Source organism: Euprymna scolopes, chromosome 26 (genome assembly GCF_053919585.1).
Source record: "Euprymna scolopes isolate OS-2025 chromosome 26, ASM5391958v1, whole genome shotgun sequence".
NCBI lineage: Eukaryota > Metazoa > Mollusca > Cephalopoda > Sepiida > Sepiolidae > Euprymna > Euprymna scolopes.
Genome location: NC_136507.1, coordinates 1,334,530 through 1,355,760, shown reverse-complemented (window position 1 = coordinate 1,355,760; position 21,231 = coordinate 1,334,530). Strand labels below are relative to the sequence as shown.

At 32.7% G+C, this 21,231-nt stretch overlaps 1 protein-coding gene across 1 annotated transcript in view; it reads right to left on the bottom strand.

Annotated features, from left to right (window-relative positions):
- Positions 1–1,232: 1,232 nt before the first annotated feature.
- LOC145247884 (TATA-binding protein-associated factor 172-like) overlaps positions 1,233–21,231 on the bottom strand; it is a 72,172-nt gene continuing 52,173 nt past the window's right edge. The window contains exons 4-6 of the mRNA XM_080109495.1: positions 17,530–17,688; positions 8,108–8,203; positions 1,233–2,795 (exon numbers count right to left, since the gene is read on the bottom strand). Coding sequence (XP_079965621.1) covers positions 2,607–2,795; positions 8,108–8,203; positions 17,530–17,688 — 444 coding nt within the window. The 3' untranslated portion in view covers positions 1,233–2,606. The remainder of the gene's footprint in view (positions 2,796–8,107; positions 8,204–17,529; positions 17,689–21,231) is intronic.

The window sequence follows — 21,231 nt, the reverse complement described above, 5'->3', positions numbered from 1 at the left end:
TGCCATTACACAGTTTAGGTGGATTAAAATTTCTAAATAATATAACTGGAACTCATTCCTTCAATGATTATGATGTGGCATTTCAGGTGGTTGTAGTGTATTTTACAGGAAATTCTACTGCTTGATCTTCATTAAGATGGATTGATAACTATTCTAAAACATTATAATTAATCATATCAACAGCATAATTTCTAGGGGCCAAGATTGCTCTTTTCACAAAGTCATCCAACATTGCAGAAAATTTGAGCAATATCTGAGAAAACATTAGTCATTAGGTCACTAATTGAATTGATAGGTTATCAGGTATGCTGATAATGAATATTACAGTTAAATTTAGGGCTGATAAGTCATTTACCAAATATGAAAACATATGATATACAATGTAAAAGTTAATGTAATCCCCGGCAGCCATTTTGTTTCCACAACCGAGTAGTTAGTAATGCGTATGTGTGTAACTGAAACAGACAACGAAGCAAATATTTTTTCACCCTCTCCCCCATTGGAAAAAATAGGGTGTTTATTCCGAAAGCTGTTCTTAACATGGAGAGGTTGGGGGCTTTATATTCCAAAAGCCATTCTTAACATGGGGAAATTGGGGGTATTTATTCTGTAAGCTGTTTTTAACATGAGGAGGTTGGAATTCCGAAAGCCGTTCTTAACATGATGAGATTGAGAGTGTTTATTCCAAGAGCCATTCTTAACATGGGGAGGTTGGGGATGTTTATTCCGAAAGCATGTGTATTACTAATTCCTTGGTTGTGAAAAAAATGATTGCGAGGGATTACATTAGCTTTTGCATTGGATAACAAATGTTTTCATATCTGGTAAACTTATTATCAGCCTCAAATTTAACTGTAATATTTGTTGTCAGCAAACCCGAAAACATATATAGTTGATATTTTGAATGTGAACGGCGAGTTGTAGTTAATGTAAAAAAATATTGAAAATAGAAACCAATTCTTTAAAAAGTGTCATTGAAATTAATATTTGCTTTCTCAAAATTTAATGATTATTAATATATTATTAGTTACGAAAATTTCTATTTTGTATTTAAATAAACCTTCATTTTGTGTTGTCATAATTTTCTTAAAAATACTTGAATTCAGTAAATGTGTAAGAAAAACTTTCTAAAAAACACACGCATTTGAAAACTTAAAAGTTTGGTTTGAAATTAATATATGTTTATCTAATTGATGAATGAATAAAAAATGATATATAGGGATGTTCTAGTCTTTTTTTTTTTTTTTTGTAAAAAAATAAGGAGAAATTATTTATAGAAAAAGAAGCTATTTAAAGTAAAGGAAAAGCTATTTAGAGAAAGCAAAATTATCTAAAGGGAACAGGACTAATAATTTAATTTAAAGAAAAATAACATTATTAAAGTTAGGCTAGACTATAAATATTTTCAATTTCAGAACCTCAAGCAATATTTACGTATTACTTGGAAAAAAAGAAGGAAAGAAACGCAGGAACCTGACATTAGCTTAATAAGCTTTTCTTTTTTTCAAAACTGTACTTAGAACTTGTCCCCGTGGAAGATTTTAGCAAAAAAAAAAATAATTGTCCAAAAATATTTATCCTTTTCAAAGACAATAAAAAATTTGTAAGAAATTAAAAAAAGTTTTGCTTTTCAAGTCTGTAAAGAAATATTTGGATTTCGCTTGCCATAAAATATGTTTAAATATATTTAAAATCATGCAGATATTTGCATTTATTAATACAAAGACATGATGACAAAAGTTGAAAAAAAAAAGGACTTAGTGCCATCAGCTAAAATTGAAGCCAAAACATTTTGCGTCCCATGTTCTCTACAGATGTTGGTATCGAGACAAAAATAATAAAGACTAAATATTAACACACTTGAAGAAATTAATTTCATGTGAGCATGCACAGAAAGAAGTATAAACATGTCGGCCAGTTGAATTAGACATTTCACATTTCAACATGTCAATATATGTCTGTATGCATTATTCATCAACCCAAACCAAGATTTTACTCATTATAAACCATTCTTGGTGTATAATTACTATTACCTGTTAATGTTATGTCAGTGTTATGTAACCAGTAGTTTCAATGTTTACCTGTTAAATATTTACATACACATATACATCTACTGTTTTATTATATAGATTTGGCTTTATCTATTTTAATATGGACCATTAAGCCTTACTCATTAGGGCCATTTGTTAATGAAAATTTCAATCAGTAATCAAAAATATAAATGCTTGCACAAGTTTGAGAGATTTAGATCACTACTAAAAATTTTAATAAACTTGATAAGATAATCTAAATTATAAAGAAAAAGAAAAGTTTTTATATTTTTTACCATCTTTTAGATTTATACAAAATGCATTCATTAAATAAAAATAAAATAATAAAATTAAGCCCATGATCATGTATGGTTGTAGCATTTTGACAATGAAAATCAAATCTAGTTTAAAACTAGAAACAATTCTAACAATAAAAGTTGAATTGGAATACAAATTTTGAAAGATGAAGCTTTGTTAAATATGCAGATAGATAAGTTACTCCTAAAATGTATAAAAAAATGTATTAAAAATACCTTCAAATACCTTGCTTAAAAATTGTGAAAAAAATATGATAGTTTAATGACACACCTTTTTAACAGCTAATAAATACTTTAGTCCAAGTAGGCCTCCATGCCGAACTTCCCATTGTTTCTGACTCAATAGGGCTAATAAAGCATTCACAACACTATGAACACCATCAGAATCTAATAATCGGATGACCACACCCAATGTTTGTGCACAGGTTTCTCGGACAGGAGCTACAACCTAAAATGAGAAAAAAATAATTGTAGTCAATAAAATAAAAACTAATAACAGTTATTTATGTCATCATTGAAATAGGATGATACAATATTTTTTTTATTATACCTCATATACCGCAATAAACATATCAACTTAAACAACGTTTTGCCACAAAATGAATAAGTATACTAGTTTATACTAATATTAGGTTGACAAGAAAGTTCTTGTGGAATTTTAAATTTTGATATCTATTTTCAAATAAATTTTCGTTATAATACCACTACTTTATATATCATTTTAAAGAGTGTTTTTCACTGTATATAATCATTTTAAAACAAAAAATTTTAAACAGGCTACCTTCCTAAGTCAATTGCTCTTGACATATCTAAGGCCTTTGATAGGGTTACTTCAGAAGATCTCCAGCTATGGTATAGCTGAAAATATCTTCTCAATTATTAAATCATTTCTCTCTGATAGGTTCATAAGAGTAGTGGTTGATGGGCAGAAATCAGAAGCTCACAGAATCCCTCAGGGGTCCATCCTGGACCCAACTCTCTTCCTGATCTACATTAATGATCTTCCAAATCACATTCTTACATCATTCGTAGACATTTATGCTGATGACACTACCATCTATGGTAGCACATCTAAGACCGTAAACGACCAAGTTTTCTCTGATTCTCTCTCCTCTGATCTTGAGCACGTGGTACAATGGGGAAAGAGGTGACTGGTTACTTTTAATGCATCTAAAACTATGCCCTTTTCTCTTCCCTGCAACCTCTTTCTCACAGAAGAAATGTTGCGAGTTTGTCTTTGCTTTATCGTTATTTTCATAGCAAGTGCTCATCTGAGCTCCAATCTATGGTCCCCCTCACCAAACTTTCATGAGAAACACTCGTCTAGCTAAAAACACCAATACTTTCCCTCACCTGTGCCTAAACTTAAATGCAGATTTTATGAACAAAGCTACTTTCTTAAAACTGCACGCCTGTGGAACTGTCTTCCGTTTGCCTAATTTCCACCTGACTACAATATGGTTGCCTTCAAGTAAGCAAGTTCTTGAACCGTTCCATTTCAGTTAGTTAACAAATTTACCAAACTTCCATTACTAATGATTACAATATTGTCCAATTGACTACTGTACACTCTTTAACCTTTATCCTTGAGTGGCCTCTGGGCCTTGATAAGTGGTGATGCCTGTGCAAAAAAAAAAAAAAAAAAAAAAATGTCTTTTCAGAACATTGAATACAAGATGGGAAAAAAGCAAATTCACACAATTTTCTTATTTCAATTCAAGCTAGGCCGAAAAGCTGCTGAAACAGTTCATGTTATAAACAAAGCATTTATTCCAGAGACCACTACTAAATGCATAGCACGATGGTGGTTTAAGAAATTTTGTGGCAGCGATAAGAGTTTTGAAGATGATGAGTGTAGTGGTCAACCATCGGATGTTGATAATGATCAATTAAGGGCCTGAGTCGAAGCCAATCCACACACAATGGTTCAAGAGCTTGCTTCTGAATTAGATGTAATGCATACAATGATTTATGAGCTTGGAAAGACAAAAATGTTGATAAATAGATGCCTTATGAATTGAACGATAACCAAATGAAACGCCGTTATGAAGTGTTATCTTCCCTTCTTTTATGCAACGCAACCACCCATTTCTTTTTTTTTTTTTTTTTTTTTTTTTTTACACGGTGGTCACCACTTATCAAGGCCCGGAAGCCACTCAGGGATAAGGGTTATTTCTCGACAGAGTTGTAACTTGCGATGAAAAGTATATATATAAAACCGTGAAAAGAGTGAATTGATTTATGAAAATGTATGCAAATAGTTGTAGTGTGTAAATTTGTGGGGTCATCACCACATTTAGCATCGCAACATTCCTCCTCAAAGTTCTTTACAGCTATTTTTTTTCTATTTCACTGTCTTTTGCAATTTCTATGATTTCAGTTAGGAAGATGCCACACAAGCAGAAATTTTCAATCAATACTTAAGCCACGATTAACCAGCAGAGTGTTACGACTGCCAACCAAGAAAAAAATCTATCAATCATATGCATGCAGTGTGATGATCTATACAAGTGAAATCTGGTCAGTGAACATTAAGAACATGTGTTGCATAGAAAGAAATGATATGAAAATGATTTGACGGATGTATAGTACAAGTCTTAAAAACAGATCTGATGACCTCAGAGGATTTTGTTTGTTTTACAGTATATACAACCCTTTTCATAGATTATTCAATGCTGAATCCAATCATTCTGGTAAAATAAAAATGTGCTAAACTTCTTCCAATATTTAGTCATGTTTTCTTTACTTTATTTTACGGCATATCAACCTTTAAAAATTTGTTAATGTATTTCCTCCTCCTCACAATTTTCTCTCTTAACTTTCAGCATGCATCTGTCCTCCTCACCCCAACAGGTGTTTTATTAAAAAAACTGACTGCATTTCATTTGCATAAGTGTGCGGTGGGCATTGTGATCTTGTGCGATTCCACAAAACCACACCTTATAAAGCAACGGCCGCCATCTTTAATCTCTCTCAGATCCCACCTGAAGGTAAGTTGTATAGCCACACAAGGCACACACATGTGCGCGCTTGCTTCTTTGACTATTACATTCAACTCTACAGTTAGATTCCATTGTAAACACCATTTAGAAGAGATATAAAGGTAAGCTTTTTACCAAGGATAATACCAAAGTACTTGTATTGTTCCTGCTAGATCTACAGCAGATGTCCTTACAGTTATATCGCATAGGATTAGCAAATCTCTCGACGGTGGCAATCTTTCTAGGGCAATTGCTCTTGACATATCTAAAGCCTTTGATAGGGTATGGCATAAAGGTTTACTTCATAAGATCGCTAGCTATGGTATAGCTGGAAAAGTCTTCTCAATTATTAAATCATTTCTTTCTGATAGGTTCATAAGAGTAGTAGTTGAGGGGCAAAAATCAGAAGCTCACAGTATTAATGCCGGTGTCCCTCAGGGATCCATCCTGGGCCCAACTCTTTTCCTGATCTACATTAATGATCTTCCAAATCATATCCTTACATCATTTGTAGACATTTATGCTGACGACACTACCATTTATGGTACCACATCTAAGACAGTAAACGACCAAGTTCTCTCCAATTCTCTCTCCTCTGATCTTGAGCACGTAGTACAATGGGGAAAGGAGTGGCTGGTTACTTTTAATCTATCTAAAACCAAGCTTCTCTCTTTACATCATCAACATTCTAATCCACATTTGTCATCAATTGAAATGAATGGCTCTCGTCTTCAGGAGGCCTCAAGTTTTGACAAGCTTCTGGGCTTGACCATTACTCCTGATCTTAAATGGAACACATATATCAAATCTGTTGCCAAGGCCACTGGAAAAATGGTGGGATCTTTCTATCGATCCAGTAGATATCTCACTGCTGATGCTATTCTCTATCTATATAAGAGCCAGGTACGTCCAAGGATGGAATACTGTTGCCACATCTGGGCAGGAGCTGCTAGAAAGGACTTGTCCTGCCTTGATAGAGTTCAAAATAGACTTCGTAGCCTCGTAGGTGATGTCCTTTTCTCCTCCTTGCAACCTCTATCTCACAGAAGAGATGTTGCGAGTTTGTCTCTGATGTATCGTTATTTTCATGGAAAGTGTTCAACTGAGCTTCAATCTATGGTCCCCCCTCGCCAAACTTTCACAAGAAACACTCGTCTAGCTGTAAACACTATCAATAATTTCCCCCACTCTTTATCTGTGTCTAAACCTAAACGTAGATTCCATGAACAAAGCTTCTTTCTTAGAACTGCACGCCTGTGGAATTGTCTTCCGTTTTCCTGCTTTCCGGCTGACTACAATATGGTTGTGTTCAAGTCTAAAGTAAATAAGTTCTTGATGAGCCGTTCCATATAAGTTATTAAATTTACCAAATTTTCATTACTAATGATTACTATATTGACCAATTTCTACTGTACACTCTTTAACCCTTATCCTTGAGTGGCCTCTGGGCCTTGATAATGTGGTGATGCCTTTTAAAAAAAAAAAAAAAAAAGCTACACTTAATCCTTATCAAGGTTCAGACATTTTTGAATGTGTTGTCATGAGAAACATTAAATCAGTTAGCTGTAGTCCATTTTTCAATTCTGTTTAGACATAATTGTAACTGTCTTTCTATTGTGTACATATTTTTTGTTCTATAGCATATCATTAGATTGTCCACATAAATGACACATTCTGTTCCAGTATGGTTTTTCTTTATATTAATGTTCAGTAGAGTTTAGAATTTCTGTCAAAGTGGGATCAACCTATCGGGTGATATTCAAGTTTCCATACATGTAAATGAACTGATGAATGTTCACCGATTACACATAAGAAAAATATTGTTTTTCTCCCCAGGTTTGATTTTTCACACATGAAACATTCAGGAGGTGTTCTTTTGTGCCATGTGCTTCTTCGCAACAGTAAAGTCTCTGGTCTCCATTAGAAGTGTCTTCAAAAGAGGCATCACCTGCATTTATGCTGGGTTTCTGTTCACATGGTCTCTCTCAAGTTGTTACAAATCTTTCGTTTGTATTCTCTAAAGACATGTCAGAACAAACAAGTCGGTGGGCCTGGTCCCACTATGGGTTGAAGACCTTTCACATGATGTAGCATTCTGTCAAGTGATATTTTCTGTGCACTGGTAATTCCGATCAAATGTTCCACTACATATTTTCTGGTACATTGTCCATGTGAAGACTTTACCCATACTCAATCACCCGTTTTAGAAGACAGTGCTAGTGCCAATGTTCCAATGATTCTTTGTAGTCGTATGCGATATAAACCACATTGAGAGGTGATATAGCAGAGGACATATCACCCTGATGACGTGTGATGCTGTACTAGTACGCTGTTTTCTAGCAATAATCCTTTTTACAGTTATGAGACATCATTTGATGATGCATACCAGAGGGCATGTATGCACAGCGGAATCAAAGTTGGATTCTCCACTCATCTAAGGTTTTAAAAAAGCTGCTCCAAAAGGAAGTGTCATTATCTGTCAGAATCTCTGTCAGCGGGCCCGGCTCCTAGATGAATGTCTTCAGCTGGTTGATTATACTTGTCGTATCTTGCCAAAGAAGACATCATCTTACTTGCATCAAGCCATCTCTGAAGCACTCTCATCAATTGATCTGCCTTGTTTGTCCTTGTTGTTTCACATGGTTTGTATTCATTCTTAAATTAGTATGAGTTATTAAGTAACATTTTTTTTACACAGCTCTAGATTTTTAATGTTTCATCCAATGAAACCAATTAAATTGTAAGAAGGTACAAGACATGAATATCAAGCAATAATTACCTCATCAGCAACAAAATCACCAAATCTATCCAGTGCCAGAACACACAACAAACGAAGTGCTACATCACATAGCCAGGTTTGATTCATAATTACCATCTAAATTAAAAATAATAAAACAAAAACTCAAAATTATTAAATTCCAACAAAATCAATAAATAATTCTGAATATAGGCAGATCATTCATTTATTTTACTGTAAATATATTTTAGTTTCTCTCCAAATGCTTCATTGTTAAAAATATTGTATTTATAGTAGGATTTTAAAAATGAAAACTATATTATTTTATTATTCTAAAGTCTATCTATATATCTATAAAAGTGAAAGTGTCTGTCTGTCTGTGTGTGTATCTGCAATAACTCTCAATTTTAAGTCTACAGACTCGAAATTTGATATACAGGGTACTGAGATTTGGGAAAATTGATGTGATCGGTTTTCGGCCAGAAATTTGACAATTAAGAGGTCAAAGTTCAACGATTTGACCTTTGAGAACTCTACCAAATTCCTCTGACAATTTTCGGTCTAAGCACTTGAAATTTTAGATATAGGTTTATTGGACATGGATCTAACTTAATAACTTTATTTGAGCCCAAAACAATAAATTTTAAGGGGTCATAATAGGGGTCAAAGTTTAAAAAAATTGACCACTTTTTTTTTTTTTTTTACTCAACATACATCTCCAAATACCCGGGCAACGCCGGGCACCCATGCTAGTATTATATATTTTCATTCTATAATAACCACTAAATGTCAAAACATACCTAGTAGAAAAACTTTCCAGTGTTGCCCATTAAAATGGATAACAAAAGTGTTAAAGTACATAATAAATATAGCAGTTATGACAATCCATGAAAAGTTGGAATAGGAAAAAAGAGAAAAATTTGACTAACACTAACTTGCTGCTTATGGTTGCAATATATAAAAATGGACATTCTGAAATCTTTTTTCTAGACTGATATTGGGCAGGAAATTGATTTATTGTATGACATGCTACCTTCTTTGTTGCTGCAAGAGGCCACAATTTGTATGCTATGGGGCCATTCCATGTCACGTGTGTTACAGTTCAGACAGGTTTTCAGCGATAAAATTTATTTAAAATCTCCCTTATAATATTTTACTCTTTTCTTTTTGGCTTATGTATTCTTAAACCATTATTCTTTTAATGTACTACAGTACATAAAAAATCCCCATACTTATGACCATTTTTTTTAGAATAGTCTTGTTTCTAGCATCACGTGCATTACATTCAGACGGGAAGGATATTTGAAAAATTTGTAAACAATGTATAAACTCTGCGAATTGTTGCCTTTATATTTTTATAAAAACAGGTTTTTCTACATTTTTAGGGAGTATTCTAATTATAACAATAGTTGTTTGATAAATTTTTATTCACTGACACCCTGAAAATTAAGGAATTTGTTGTCACGTGTGTTACACCTTAGCGTCACGTGTGTTACCCGTGCGAAATTTCAGTCATTTCCAAAGCTCCATGAAGTCGGAAAGTAGTCAAATTTTGTTCTAAGAGAATTGGTAATTTGTTTTGCATAGCACTGTCCCTAAAAAATTTTCATTGAAAATATTTCAAACCAGTGCAGGTTAGTGTAAAACTTCTTTTTTTTTTCATATATATCATAAGTTTGGTGACTTAGTGTAAAAAATCGAACATGTCCAGCTTTGTTTTCCATACGGTTGATAAAGAAAATTATTTTCTCAACTTTTCAATATTTTCATTTTAATTGTCTAAGCTAAAAAAAATGGTAAGACACCATGACTGGACCCGGCACAAACGCATGTTTTGTGTAAAGACGTTTTAATCACGCCGCCGGCTTTTTTTATTTACTTATTATTTCATTTTATTTTACTTAAATAATTTTTCTTTAATTTAAATACATTTTTTCGTGCATGAGATTATTTTATTTTTTAATAAAATAAATATTTCATTTTTTTTTTCAAGGACAAGTGATACACAACTTTTTTCACGTGGGTGTTTATTTTAATGGTAATTTCGTTTATTTCCATAATAAACATGCGCACGAAGAAAATGAAAGAAAATTAACTAAATTTAAGTTAAAGAAAAATTATGTAAGTAAAAAAAAATAATTAAATAATGAGTAAATAAAACAGCAGGGTAGGGACGTCATTAAAGCATCTTTAATTTTTCTTTAACTTAAATAAATTTAGTTCATTTTTTTGTGCGCGGATAAAAGTAGCAAAAGATGATATGAAGGAAGTAACTGTTCTTCATATGTGAAGAAAAAATTTCAGAGATGATAAAAGAAAAAAATCCCTGGGAAAATGTTAAAGATGCCTCAGGCATCAGTAAGATGCATGTTATTAGTTGTGATGGTTCGACTCTAGAAATGTTGAAGACAAATTTAAGTAAGGATCTGTCAGCAACTATTGTATATGAAGACGAGGATGTAGACAGAAGCGAAAAACTGAATATTGGTGATTGGGCCTTAGTCTCCTATGATGGTAAAAAATTTCCTGGTGAAGTTTTGTCAATTGTAGATACTGAAGTATATATAGAAGTATCAGTAATGAAATATTCCAGAAAAGCAAAATGGTACTGGCCAAATAAAGCTGATATAATTGCATACCGGCCCAAGAACGTAATCGGGAAACTGAGTCCACCAGTTCCAGTAGGAATGGTAGATATTGGAAGAAATCAGGATGTTCTTTATCATTTTCAACTTGAAATTTTTCAATAAATAAATCTATTTTATAGCATTGTATGAGTATGTTATTTATTATGTTGAAATACATTGATTATTGAAAATTTTTAAATGATATTTTGACATGTAACACATGTGACGTCACGTGTGTTACACAAATTCAAAGTATTCTTTCAAGAAGAAAAAATAGCTATTTTTTTTTTTTTTTTGTTGCTATTATTTTGTTTACGGTAATATACTAGCTTATAATCAGAAAGGATTTTTTCCTTAGGGGTTTTATTAAAGAATTAGAAAAAAAAATGTTAATTAAGTGTCACATCGACACAGGGCTAACTTTATGAAAATTTAATGTAAAAATGATTAACAGCAGAAGCTCAGAGCGTCAATTATTTTGAAATGTATATATGTATCAATCATAAAAAATATAATTAAACATACTACTATATTATTTATTAGTAAAAATAAATGCCTGAAAAATAAGCAATTCTTTCATTTTTCAGCTTTAATAAATAGCCGATGTTTATAACTCCAACACAGACAAGATCACAATTGGAATTTTCTATTTTTTTTTTTTGTAGTTTAGGGTGTTGTTTTTCAGAAAAAAACAATGTTGGAAAATATTGGATTTCAAATTTTCCAATTTTGGACCACTTTCCATGGAATTCACCTATGGCTATATTTTTTTCCTTCAAAAAATGACCATTTTTCAAGAGACACCCCAGGTTTGTATTCTGTTTTTAAGAGTGATAGGTACTAGTCCCACACTCGCTCATGTACCTTGAATTTATGGCCTCTGTAGAGCCTGGTGTGTCAGTCCGTACCTGTATTTTAAGCATATAAATAGGCAGGTCAACACATAAAAATTTCTGAACAGTAATTTCATTGAAATATGTTTATATACAGAAATAATTTTTTTTATAAATATAACTCAAATAAAATAAAAATCAGAGAATGTTTTCCATTTTTATAAATAATCAAGTTAATGTTTCTTAAATATTTATCAAATTAAATGTATACTTTTACAAAAATATACATTTTTTATTAAAATGACAAAGTGCCAAGAAAGACACTTTTAGGATGTTTGGCACAAACAGGTGAAAATCAGTGCTTGAAAAAGGCAGCATAAAGCATAGTAAAGATGAAACATATGATATATGATGTTAAGACAAATATCCATGCTGTCTATAAGCTTGGAACTGACTTGAACTGAATCAAATGCAGAACAATAAGTAATGTCACAAAATGTGCTCCAACCTACTGATGCTACAAGTAACAGATGTGGCTAATTTCATCTACAACACCAAACTACTATGAAAACAAAAACTGTTGCCGGTGTCGAAAGAATCGATAAATGTGTCTATCTAGGCAACATAAATGATTACAGTGGTGAACTATAAGACATATCCATCATCAGGATTGGTTGGTTGGTTGTTTTTGTTTTACGGCATATCAATCCTTTTCGGGTTATTTAATGCCGAATCCAAAGATTCAGAAGAAAAATTTTTTTAATAGAATATATTTGTTGTTTTCACGTCGGTTTCTATTTAACCCATAGTTGGGACCCTAACAGGTACTACCACTCCGGGTCAGAGTGGACCTGGGAGCAATGGTAATTAAAGGGTGGCTCCACACTCCCCAAAGCCCACAAGCTGGGGCCTCACCACTGGATATAGTTTAAGGTCATATCCAGGACCCCATCATCAGGAAGCTATCAACAATTTAAAAAATGCAAGGATCTTATCCTACCCAAGAGTAGGAGCAGACAATGCATACGTCTGGCCTGTATGTCTAGAAGACTTAATCAACACTGAAATGTCAAACAATATGCTGCTGGCTGCAGAGCACCAGATGAAGAGAATTGCCAATCGCACTTCACGAGAAAGAATGTTGCACATCTCAACTGATATGATCACATCACCCACTGTCAGTCATTTAAAATGCTCCAAGGGGTGTCCTACATTGATCTTGATAGCCTGAAGCCACATGATAGGCCATTTAAGACATGGAGATCAGTTGAGATGCTTCATATCAGAGAGACAAAGCCGCCAGTGGCTCAGATATCAGGTTTCTATGGTACTTTATTCTCCCATCCATGCTCTATCTTTTGAGTTGGTTAACTAAGCAATATCACTTCGCTACTTTGGCGCATGTGTCTCCTGACAGTGAAATAAACATGTGCTCACTAGCAAAACACACTCTTTTGTATGCACCAAAAGGGCGAAAACGCGTGAGACCAGTAACCAATGACAGCTGCGCTACCAGGATGGGAGCATGTGAGCATATGAGCTAATGAGAGATGGCGTTAATTGTTCTCACGGTGTTAGTACTGTGTTTGTCAACAGTGAGAAAACTTTCAGTAATACGTTGTATTTTGTGATTTCTCAGTGGAAATAAATTACAGGAAAATGAATTCAACAAAGACTGAAGTAAAGCCTGGTGTGTCAGTCCATACCTGTAAACGCCGAAAGAGTATAGAAAACTGTGAGAAAACAAAGGCTAAAAAAACAAGAAACAAATGAGAGGCATACACAAGCTATACTACAAAGCAACAAGTTTCAACATGCGTTGTAGGGCCAGCATGTAAATGCAAATGTTTGATAAAATAAGACTGGACAACATAAAGGAAATATTTAGTAAATTTTAGGAAATGGGCAACTTTGACCAACAAAATGCGTATATTTCCAAGTATGAAAGTGAAGATGTTCGTGTTAAGGATGATAGATCTAGCCAACAGACAGACAGTGATGCATGCATAACAGATTGCATAGTGTTTGTAGAAATGCTTTTTATAGCAAACATGTTAGTAAAGAAAAGCGTGTGGAGTGTGCTTGCCAAATAAAGCTTGACAGGTATGATTGAAACAGACGAGTGTGGTTATGCAGTTCCATCACCAAAAATCAGTGATGACAAAGGCAGTCAGTGATAGAATACATTGCTAGTGTGCCCAAGGTGTTGAGTCACTACTGTGGGAGCAAAGAGTCCTCATATAAAGTACCTGGCTCCTGAGCTGAATATGAATATTATGTACACATCGTACCTTAATTGGTTAAAAGAAAACAGTATGGTTGAGCTTGTCAATAATCATTTTTATTATATTTTTAACTCTGAATTCAATGTGGGTTCTGAGCCACCCCATACCTGCAACTATTATGATTTAGTGAATAATGAAATACATAAGTGCAGAATCAAATAGCGAAAAAATTCAGACAACTGCAGGATGAAAAAAAAGCAGCATTTATGTAGCAAAAGAGGCTCAGAATCTTTTAAAGGTCTGCGATAATAGCCAGGATTCGTTTGTTGCTGCATTGTTTTTCAATTTGCACAGGAGTCCAGTACTACAAACGTAAACTTTAGGCATACAATTTTTGTATACATAGTATACAAACAGGAAAAGCTATGATGTATTTATGAAATAAGTCCATGGGTAAAAAATGGTCTGCAGAAATAGCTAGCTGTCTGCAACACTACATCAATGCTTCTGTAAACAATGTAAAAATATTGCATCTTTTTAGTGACAACTGTAGTGGACAAAATTAAAATATTAATATGGTGCTAACTTGCCTCTAGAAAATACAAAGTTAGATTCAACGCAATTGAGCACTTTTTTTTACGATACCTAGCCACTCCTATTTGTCTTGTGATAGAGATTTTTGGAACATAGAAAAAAAAAAGTAAGAGGTGTTGAGGTTTATTTCCAACCTACCTGTTCTGACTTCATCAAGGCCTGTCATCATACAAAACTGTTCACAGTGGTTAACATGCAGAGGAATAGATTTTTAGACGGTTTTACTAAATATGTTTGACCAAAATTATTCCCGATCATTGTACAACTGACCGCTTCTGCTGTTTGTCCTATAGAAACATGTAAAGTTGCTTGAATCACCAGGCGATGAATCAGAAAATTTAGTTGTGTCGGATTTTGATTGTACATAAAGGAATTTACTAAAATTGTACGACTAATTATGTACGATTATTTGCTCCTGCTGCTGTTTTACTAATAAAGCAACTTTTACTCGGACCAGCTACTAGGTTGTCAGCGCGTAAGTATGTTGTATTATTAAAATAAACAATAAAATGAATTTACTCACAAATTTCAATCAAAAGGTTATTTTTGGCAAATATATTTTTAGATTCATATAAAAAAGTATTTACAAAAAACTTTTTTTTCTTAATATTATTTTTTCCAATTCTGTGTGTCACATACTTTTCTGTTTTTTTTTTCATTAAAAATCTTTGTAAAAAAAAAGTTTATTTTTCAGATTAATTGTGCCTTGGTTTTACTAATTATGCACGACTAAAAATTAAACATGATTTTAAAAAGGCCATTCTTAACATGGGAAGGTTAGGGGTGTTTATTCAGAAAGGCGTTTTCTTATTTTCAACCTCCCCATGTTTCGAAATAAACACCCTTTGCAAGTTGGATAAGCAGCGCATATTGACCTCTTTCTTTTTCTTTTTTTTGAGAAATGGAACAGAGTCGCATTATCATAAAAAGGAACTTTATGCAATATTATTAAAAAACAAAAAAACAAAAGAAAAAGGAAAAAACAGAAAATTAAAAAAAAATAATAATTTACTTGTCTTCCTATGAGACTAATGTTTTAAATATGGGGAAAACTAGTTCCCTTAAGTGAGACACATATGGGATTAGAAATGTTGTTCAAGGATTTATTCTACTTTTTAAAAAGATTTTCTAGTGTTACGTTGCTATTATGTTACAAAATTCAAATTTTAAAAAGGTCACTTGTAAAATTTAATTTGGAAAAAAAACCTATCGGCTGAAAGTTGTGACTAGTTAAATTCGTTTTATTTTTATTTCAATAAAGAAATAAACTTGTTTATTAAAGATTAAAAAATAAAAAAGCGGCACACTGGGTTGAAAAAAGGTCTCAGCTTTTAAAAATTTGCTAAAAAATAATCGCAACTGTGACTAAAGTGTTATTGCTTATTTTAATAACATTTTTTGTGCTGACGAACTTAGTAGATCGCGCGTGTAAGAGGGGATATTTAATAAAAATCAAGAGTTTTCTTTAGTAAATATCTTTTTAGGTATGGACTTAAAAAGATATTTCCCAAAAATAACCTCTCAACACTTCTAAGTAAATTTGTTTTATTGTTTATTACAAGATTGTTTTACCATTACGAATTTTACGCTGACGAGCCCAGTCGATTGCCTGCGTCGAAGTTGCTTTAATCAGCAGCAGTGGCAATTTAATCGTACAATGATCGTACATAATTTTTAGTTGTACATATTTAGTAAAACACGTTTTTAGATGTAGTGTTGCAAACCCAGATCACCAAAAGCAGTAGCTGGGGCCAACTTCAAAAATGGTAAGGTGTTTATTTATGTTGACACCTACAAACAGGGCTTTGGCATGAAGCCAATATACCAACAAGTTTTTTTAATGTCAAATTGCAGAAAGGAAGATCAAAGTCTTACGACAACCGTGTGTTGAACCTTTCAACAACACACTTGTTTCAGAAATATCTAACATCTGTTAAACTGGATGTTAAGCTGGAGGATATTAAGGCCCTGTTAACCTTCATCGCACTTCATCATAAACAGTTTATGGTGGACATGATTGTTGAGCAAGAAGCCCTGATTGATGCACCTGATGTTGATAACAATGATGACCTACTTGATTACTAAGGCTCAACCATATCTCCCCACAAACAGCACTTCACAAACAGAATAGTATCAGCAGTAATGTAAGTGTAACATTAAACATAATATTTTTTCTTTTTTATAATTTGTTTCCTCATTCTTATAGTCTTTTTATGAGCATGACTCTTACTTTTATCATTATCTATGTATTTAACTATAATCTAGACTAATTACCTTACAAAATGAGATCAAAAACACATTGATATGTATGTAAATAATTATTTTATGCCAGTCTCCATGTTGTTGAACTTTAAGCAGTGATTACTCAAAACCTGTTTTCGGCATCTTTGCCTGTCTGGGATGGAGTACCTCAGTTCATAATGACCTGATTTTGACAGGTGAAATAGCAACAAGTTGCAAGTCATTCAAGAAACATACCACTTCAGCGTGAACAAGATGAAAATAATAAAAATAACGCCGATGCTGATGAGGTGTAAAAAATATAAATTCAGAAAAATCTCCTGGCACATGCTTCTCATGGAAGGAAAACCACTAATTTTGGCAAAATCAAAAAACACGACAAATTATTTACCACCAACAAAAGTAAATGGTAAAGAATGTTGTAAGCTCTTTTTTTTAATGAAAAAGAAATGCTTAAGAAAAACCAGACAATGGTAGTGATATTCACTTGTCGAATAAACAAACTGAATAAACAATTGCATGGTGGAAAAGAAAACTTTATTATTATATAACTGAGAAAGACTATGCAATTTTTCTATTTTCTAATTTTATTGTTCTCATTTGCATGCAGTGTACTTCATTTAGGTTGAAGCCTAAAAGTCAATGCATCCAAGGTAATGAGTAAATGTATCAATTGACAAAAAGAGAAGATGGATGTGACATTAGTTTTTTTCCTTAAAATATTTTGGAAATAGAATTATGTGTTAAGTAGTTTGGACTGGATTTGGGAAAACAAAGTTGCTGCATACAATCAATCCTCAAATGAGAAGCGTTGGCTGACAAGTAATTGATTGCAGACTTTATTGGACAATTCTGAAACCGCTAATGCTGAGACACATCTACAATGAAAATTTGTGACAAAGAGATACGTTATATAAATTCATACAATAATAAAAAGTACCAACCTGATTGACTGGTGTATCTGTCGCCTTGCCAGCACCGAGACCATGAAGTTTTATGGCTTCTCGAAGACCGATCGCTGCACCATGACGAATTTCCCAGGCATTATGAAACAAATCATTCATCAATACTTCACAGAAAGATTCAAATGGCCATTCTTCACACTAATAAAGAGATTCATTATGACATGTGATTATCAATAAAAATGTTTTTCAAAACATTTGCTTTCAGTTTATCTAACAAGCAATTGATATAGCTTCATAAATTACTGCCTCATGGAAATTAGCTTTACCTTGTACGAGAAAAGACCACATTTCATTGTTATCATTCTCAGTCTACCAAGGTTTTTCAACTGCACACTTGGTATATTGTACTTTATACACACATATGATGCATAAAAAAAAAGTTGAGATGTAAAAAGCAAAGTCTATAATTTCAATAAAAACTATTCCAATTTATTGTTCTCTTTGCTTTTGTAAACACTTTAGAATGGGCATGCATTTATAATGTCAATATTTATTATTAATTTTTTCTTTCTCATTTGTTTTTATTTATAAACTAGTAGCATACTTTGTAAAAGTGATTGTTCAAGTTAGATAACTCCATTTTTTAATTTCATGAATAGATGTAAGTTAAAAAAGAAATCCACATATTGATGAATCATCTAAGAAAGTCTAAAAACAACTCCTTTTGTTGGTCATTTATAAACCTTATTCAAAATTATATCACAATTATTTAATCAACGTTGTCTCTTATTTTCTCACTCAATAAATTTTAAATGTTTGCGTGTAAACACAATATTAATCTTTGTATGTGGACATAATATGAATATAAATCTTCATATATTGACCTAATCTATATATTAATATGATAGTGTGTTTTATTTTCTGTGCCACGTTTACATCCAGGTCGTTTAATTGTTATGTACTTCCATTTCTTGTAATAAATAATTTTACAAAGAATTCTTCATAAGTTTTGGTTTCGGTTTCAATTATAGCACTCAAGTTATTTAATTTTGTTATAAAACCAAGAAGTTTTTATAATTTTGGTTTCAGTTTCGATTATAGTTGATGGCACTTAAGTTATCTACTTTTTTTTATAAATAATTCTACGAATTTTGGTTTCATTTTCGGTTTTAGCTGATGGCAATTTAGTGATGTATGTTTTTTATAATTTTATCAAGAATTCTATACATATTTTGGTTTCGATTATAGCTAAAGGAACTAAAGTTTATATATATATATAATTCATAAGTTTGAGATTCGGTTTTGATTCAAGCTGATGAACTCAAGTCATATAGATATATTTATTATTTTTGCAATCGCAACTTTATAATATATAAAAAATTTTGGAAATTCAAATCAGATAAGTATGATCCTAGTACTGTCTTAAAGGACGGGGACTCAAGCACATAATATGTGAAATTTAGAACAAAATATTCATTTTTTTCTACTTTAACAACCGCTAAATCTGATGGAGGCATAAGACCATCTCTTTCTAAACGATTTCAGCATTCGCGCATGTGTGAACCGCTTCATCTCTTGGATACGTTAAGTACATAAATTTGCAAAATCGTGGTATGACTGTCGCCATGGCCGAATGGATTAGAGGGTTATCTCAGAACTATTAGTTTCCACATTCACATTCATACTCACCTTACAGTAGATGTCTCATTTTTTCCATTTTTAACATATTTTGGAAACGTTTATTTCTGTAAGCTTTTGCACTTAAACAGGGTTTAAATTGTTTATTTTCTGATATAATGAATTAAAGACACTAAAAAATTCACTTTTTTTTATCCTTATTGCACTTATCAACGTTGAGTAGTTTGCAAAGTGTTGAACATAGTGTTTTTTTTATGCAAAAATAACTTGATTTTAATTTGTAAATACTATTTAAAAATTAGCACAGTACAATAAGTCTATACACAACAAAGAAATAATTAAGATTAAACTTTTTTAATGATTTTATAAATATTTGTTGAATAGTGAATTTAGAACGCTAAAAACTTACAATTTTTTTTTTGTATTTACGAATTAAAATCAAGTTTTTTTTTGCATAAAAAAAACGCTATGTTCAACACTTTGCAAACTATTCAACATTAATAAGTGCAATAAGGATTAAAAAAAGTGTATATTTTAGTGTCTTTAATTCACTTTTCAAAAAATGATTATATCAGAAAATAAACAATTTTTTAACCCTGTTTAAATGCAAAAGCTTACAGAAATAAACGTTTTCAAAATTATGTTAAAAATGGAAAAAAATGAGACATCTGCCGTGTGTGCACTTTTTGTGTATGGCCGGCAAAGGCATTTTTCGGGGCAATTCTCTGGTTGGTCGCTCATTCTTATAACTTTTTATATGCTACCGAGATGATATTATCTAAGATTAAGAAACAACTTGGCGTGTATCTTTAATTTGGGCAACTTTTACGCATGATTTTCACCATATTTATTGGCCCACGCGTGTCTTTGGCTTTTCAGTATAAAAATAGTGAAACTGAAACAAACCTCAGCACTCATGCTGCATGTCCAGAAAAGAAGTAAGCGCTTTGATCAATGTTGGTGAAAACCGTCATATCAGACAATTGCTATTCATTTGGACCCCCCCCCCCCAAAAAAAAAATAAATTGGGGAGGAAAAAAAAAACTGACTCGCAGAAAAAGTTAACTGCGGGATTTCGTATGGCATGATGTTTTGTCCATTAAATCACTTGTTTAAACTCATTTTAATCACTAAATTTAACGTCTTACATCACATCCATCGCCGTAGCGCAGTTGTAAGCCTGCTGGCCTCAAGACTCCAGGTTCGAGCCTATCTACCACCAACCTGCCTTTTTTTTCTTTTACACCTACAAAAGATTTTTTTTTTCCATTTTTAAAGTTTTAATATTGAAATCACTGTTTTTTGTTTTATTTTTTAAGAAATTTAACATTTTTTTTTAAATATTTAAACAGGGTTAATTTACCCCCCCCCCCAAACACACACACCTTCAAACACCTAGGCAACGCCGGGCATCTTTGCTATTCTATTATAAAAAAGGCAAAATGTGTGTGTTTGTATGTCTCGCAAAAACTTTCCACACACGCGATGGATCCTCACGAGATCAGTATCATTTTGAAGTTGATGTCTTGGACGACAAATATTGAAAAATGTACCAAAAATATTCATTCCTTCCCTCTCAACTCAGCTGTTTTTTACAAGGCTTGTTTGCTGACCTTTTAGCATGTCATCGTCATCGTTGCATCGACTATGCTTAATTTAGATGTTCGCGACTTCCGGTTTGCCATAGATGCATTGGCAAAGACGTCATGTTTTTTTTCACCTTTTCCTCCTTTGCATTACGGGTTCGAGCCTGCCTACCTACTACCACTTTTTTTTTAACACCACTCTTCACCCAAACTGCCTACTGTTGTTTTGATCCTATTTTTACCCTCCCTCCCATTCCTTACTACACCTCCACACACCCCGGGCAATGCTGGGTACCCCGTTAGTATAAGTTTTGTGTGCTTTTTTTTGTATGTCGGACAAAGCCTTTTTTTCAGGGGAGAGGGCGCTCGAGGTGGGGGCCATGTCTCAGAACTTTTTATATACTCTCTAGATTATAATATTCGCGCATATTTTATTGAAGAGGATCTTCGTTCTTTTTATGATCTTTCTTTCGAATTTTTCTTGTTTTCGTACAAGTATTTTTGTTGTGGGATCCAA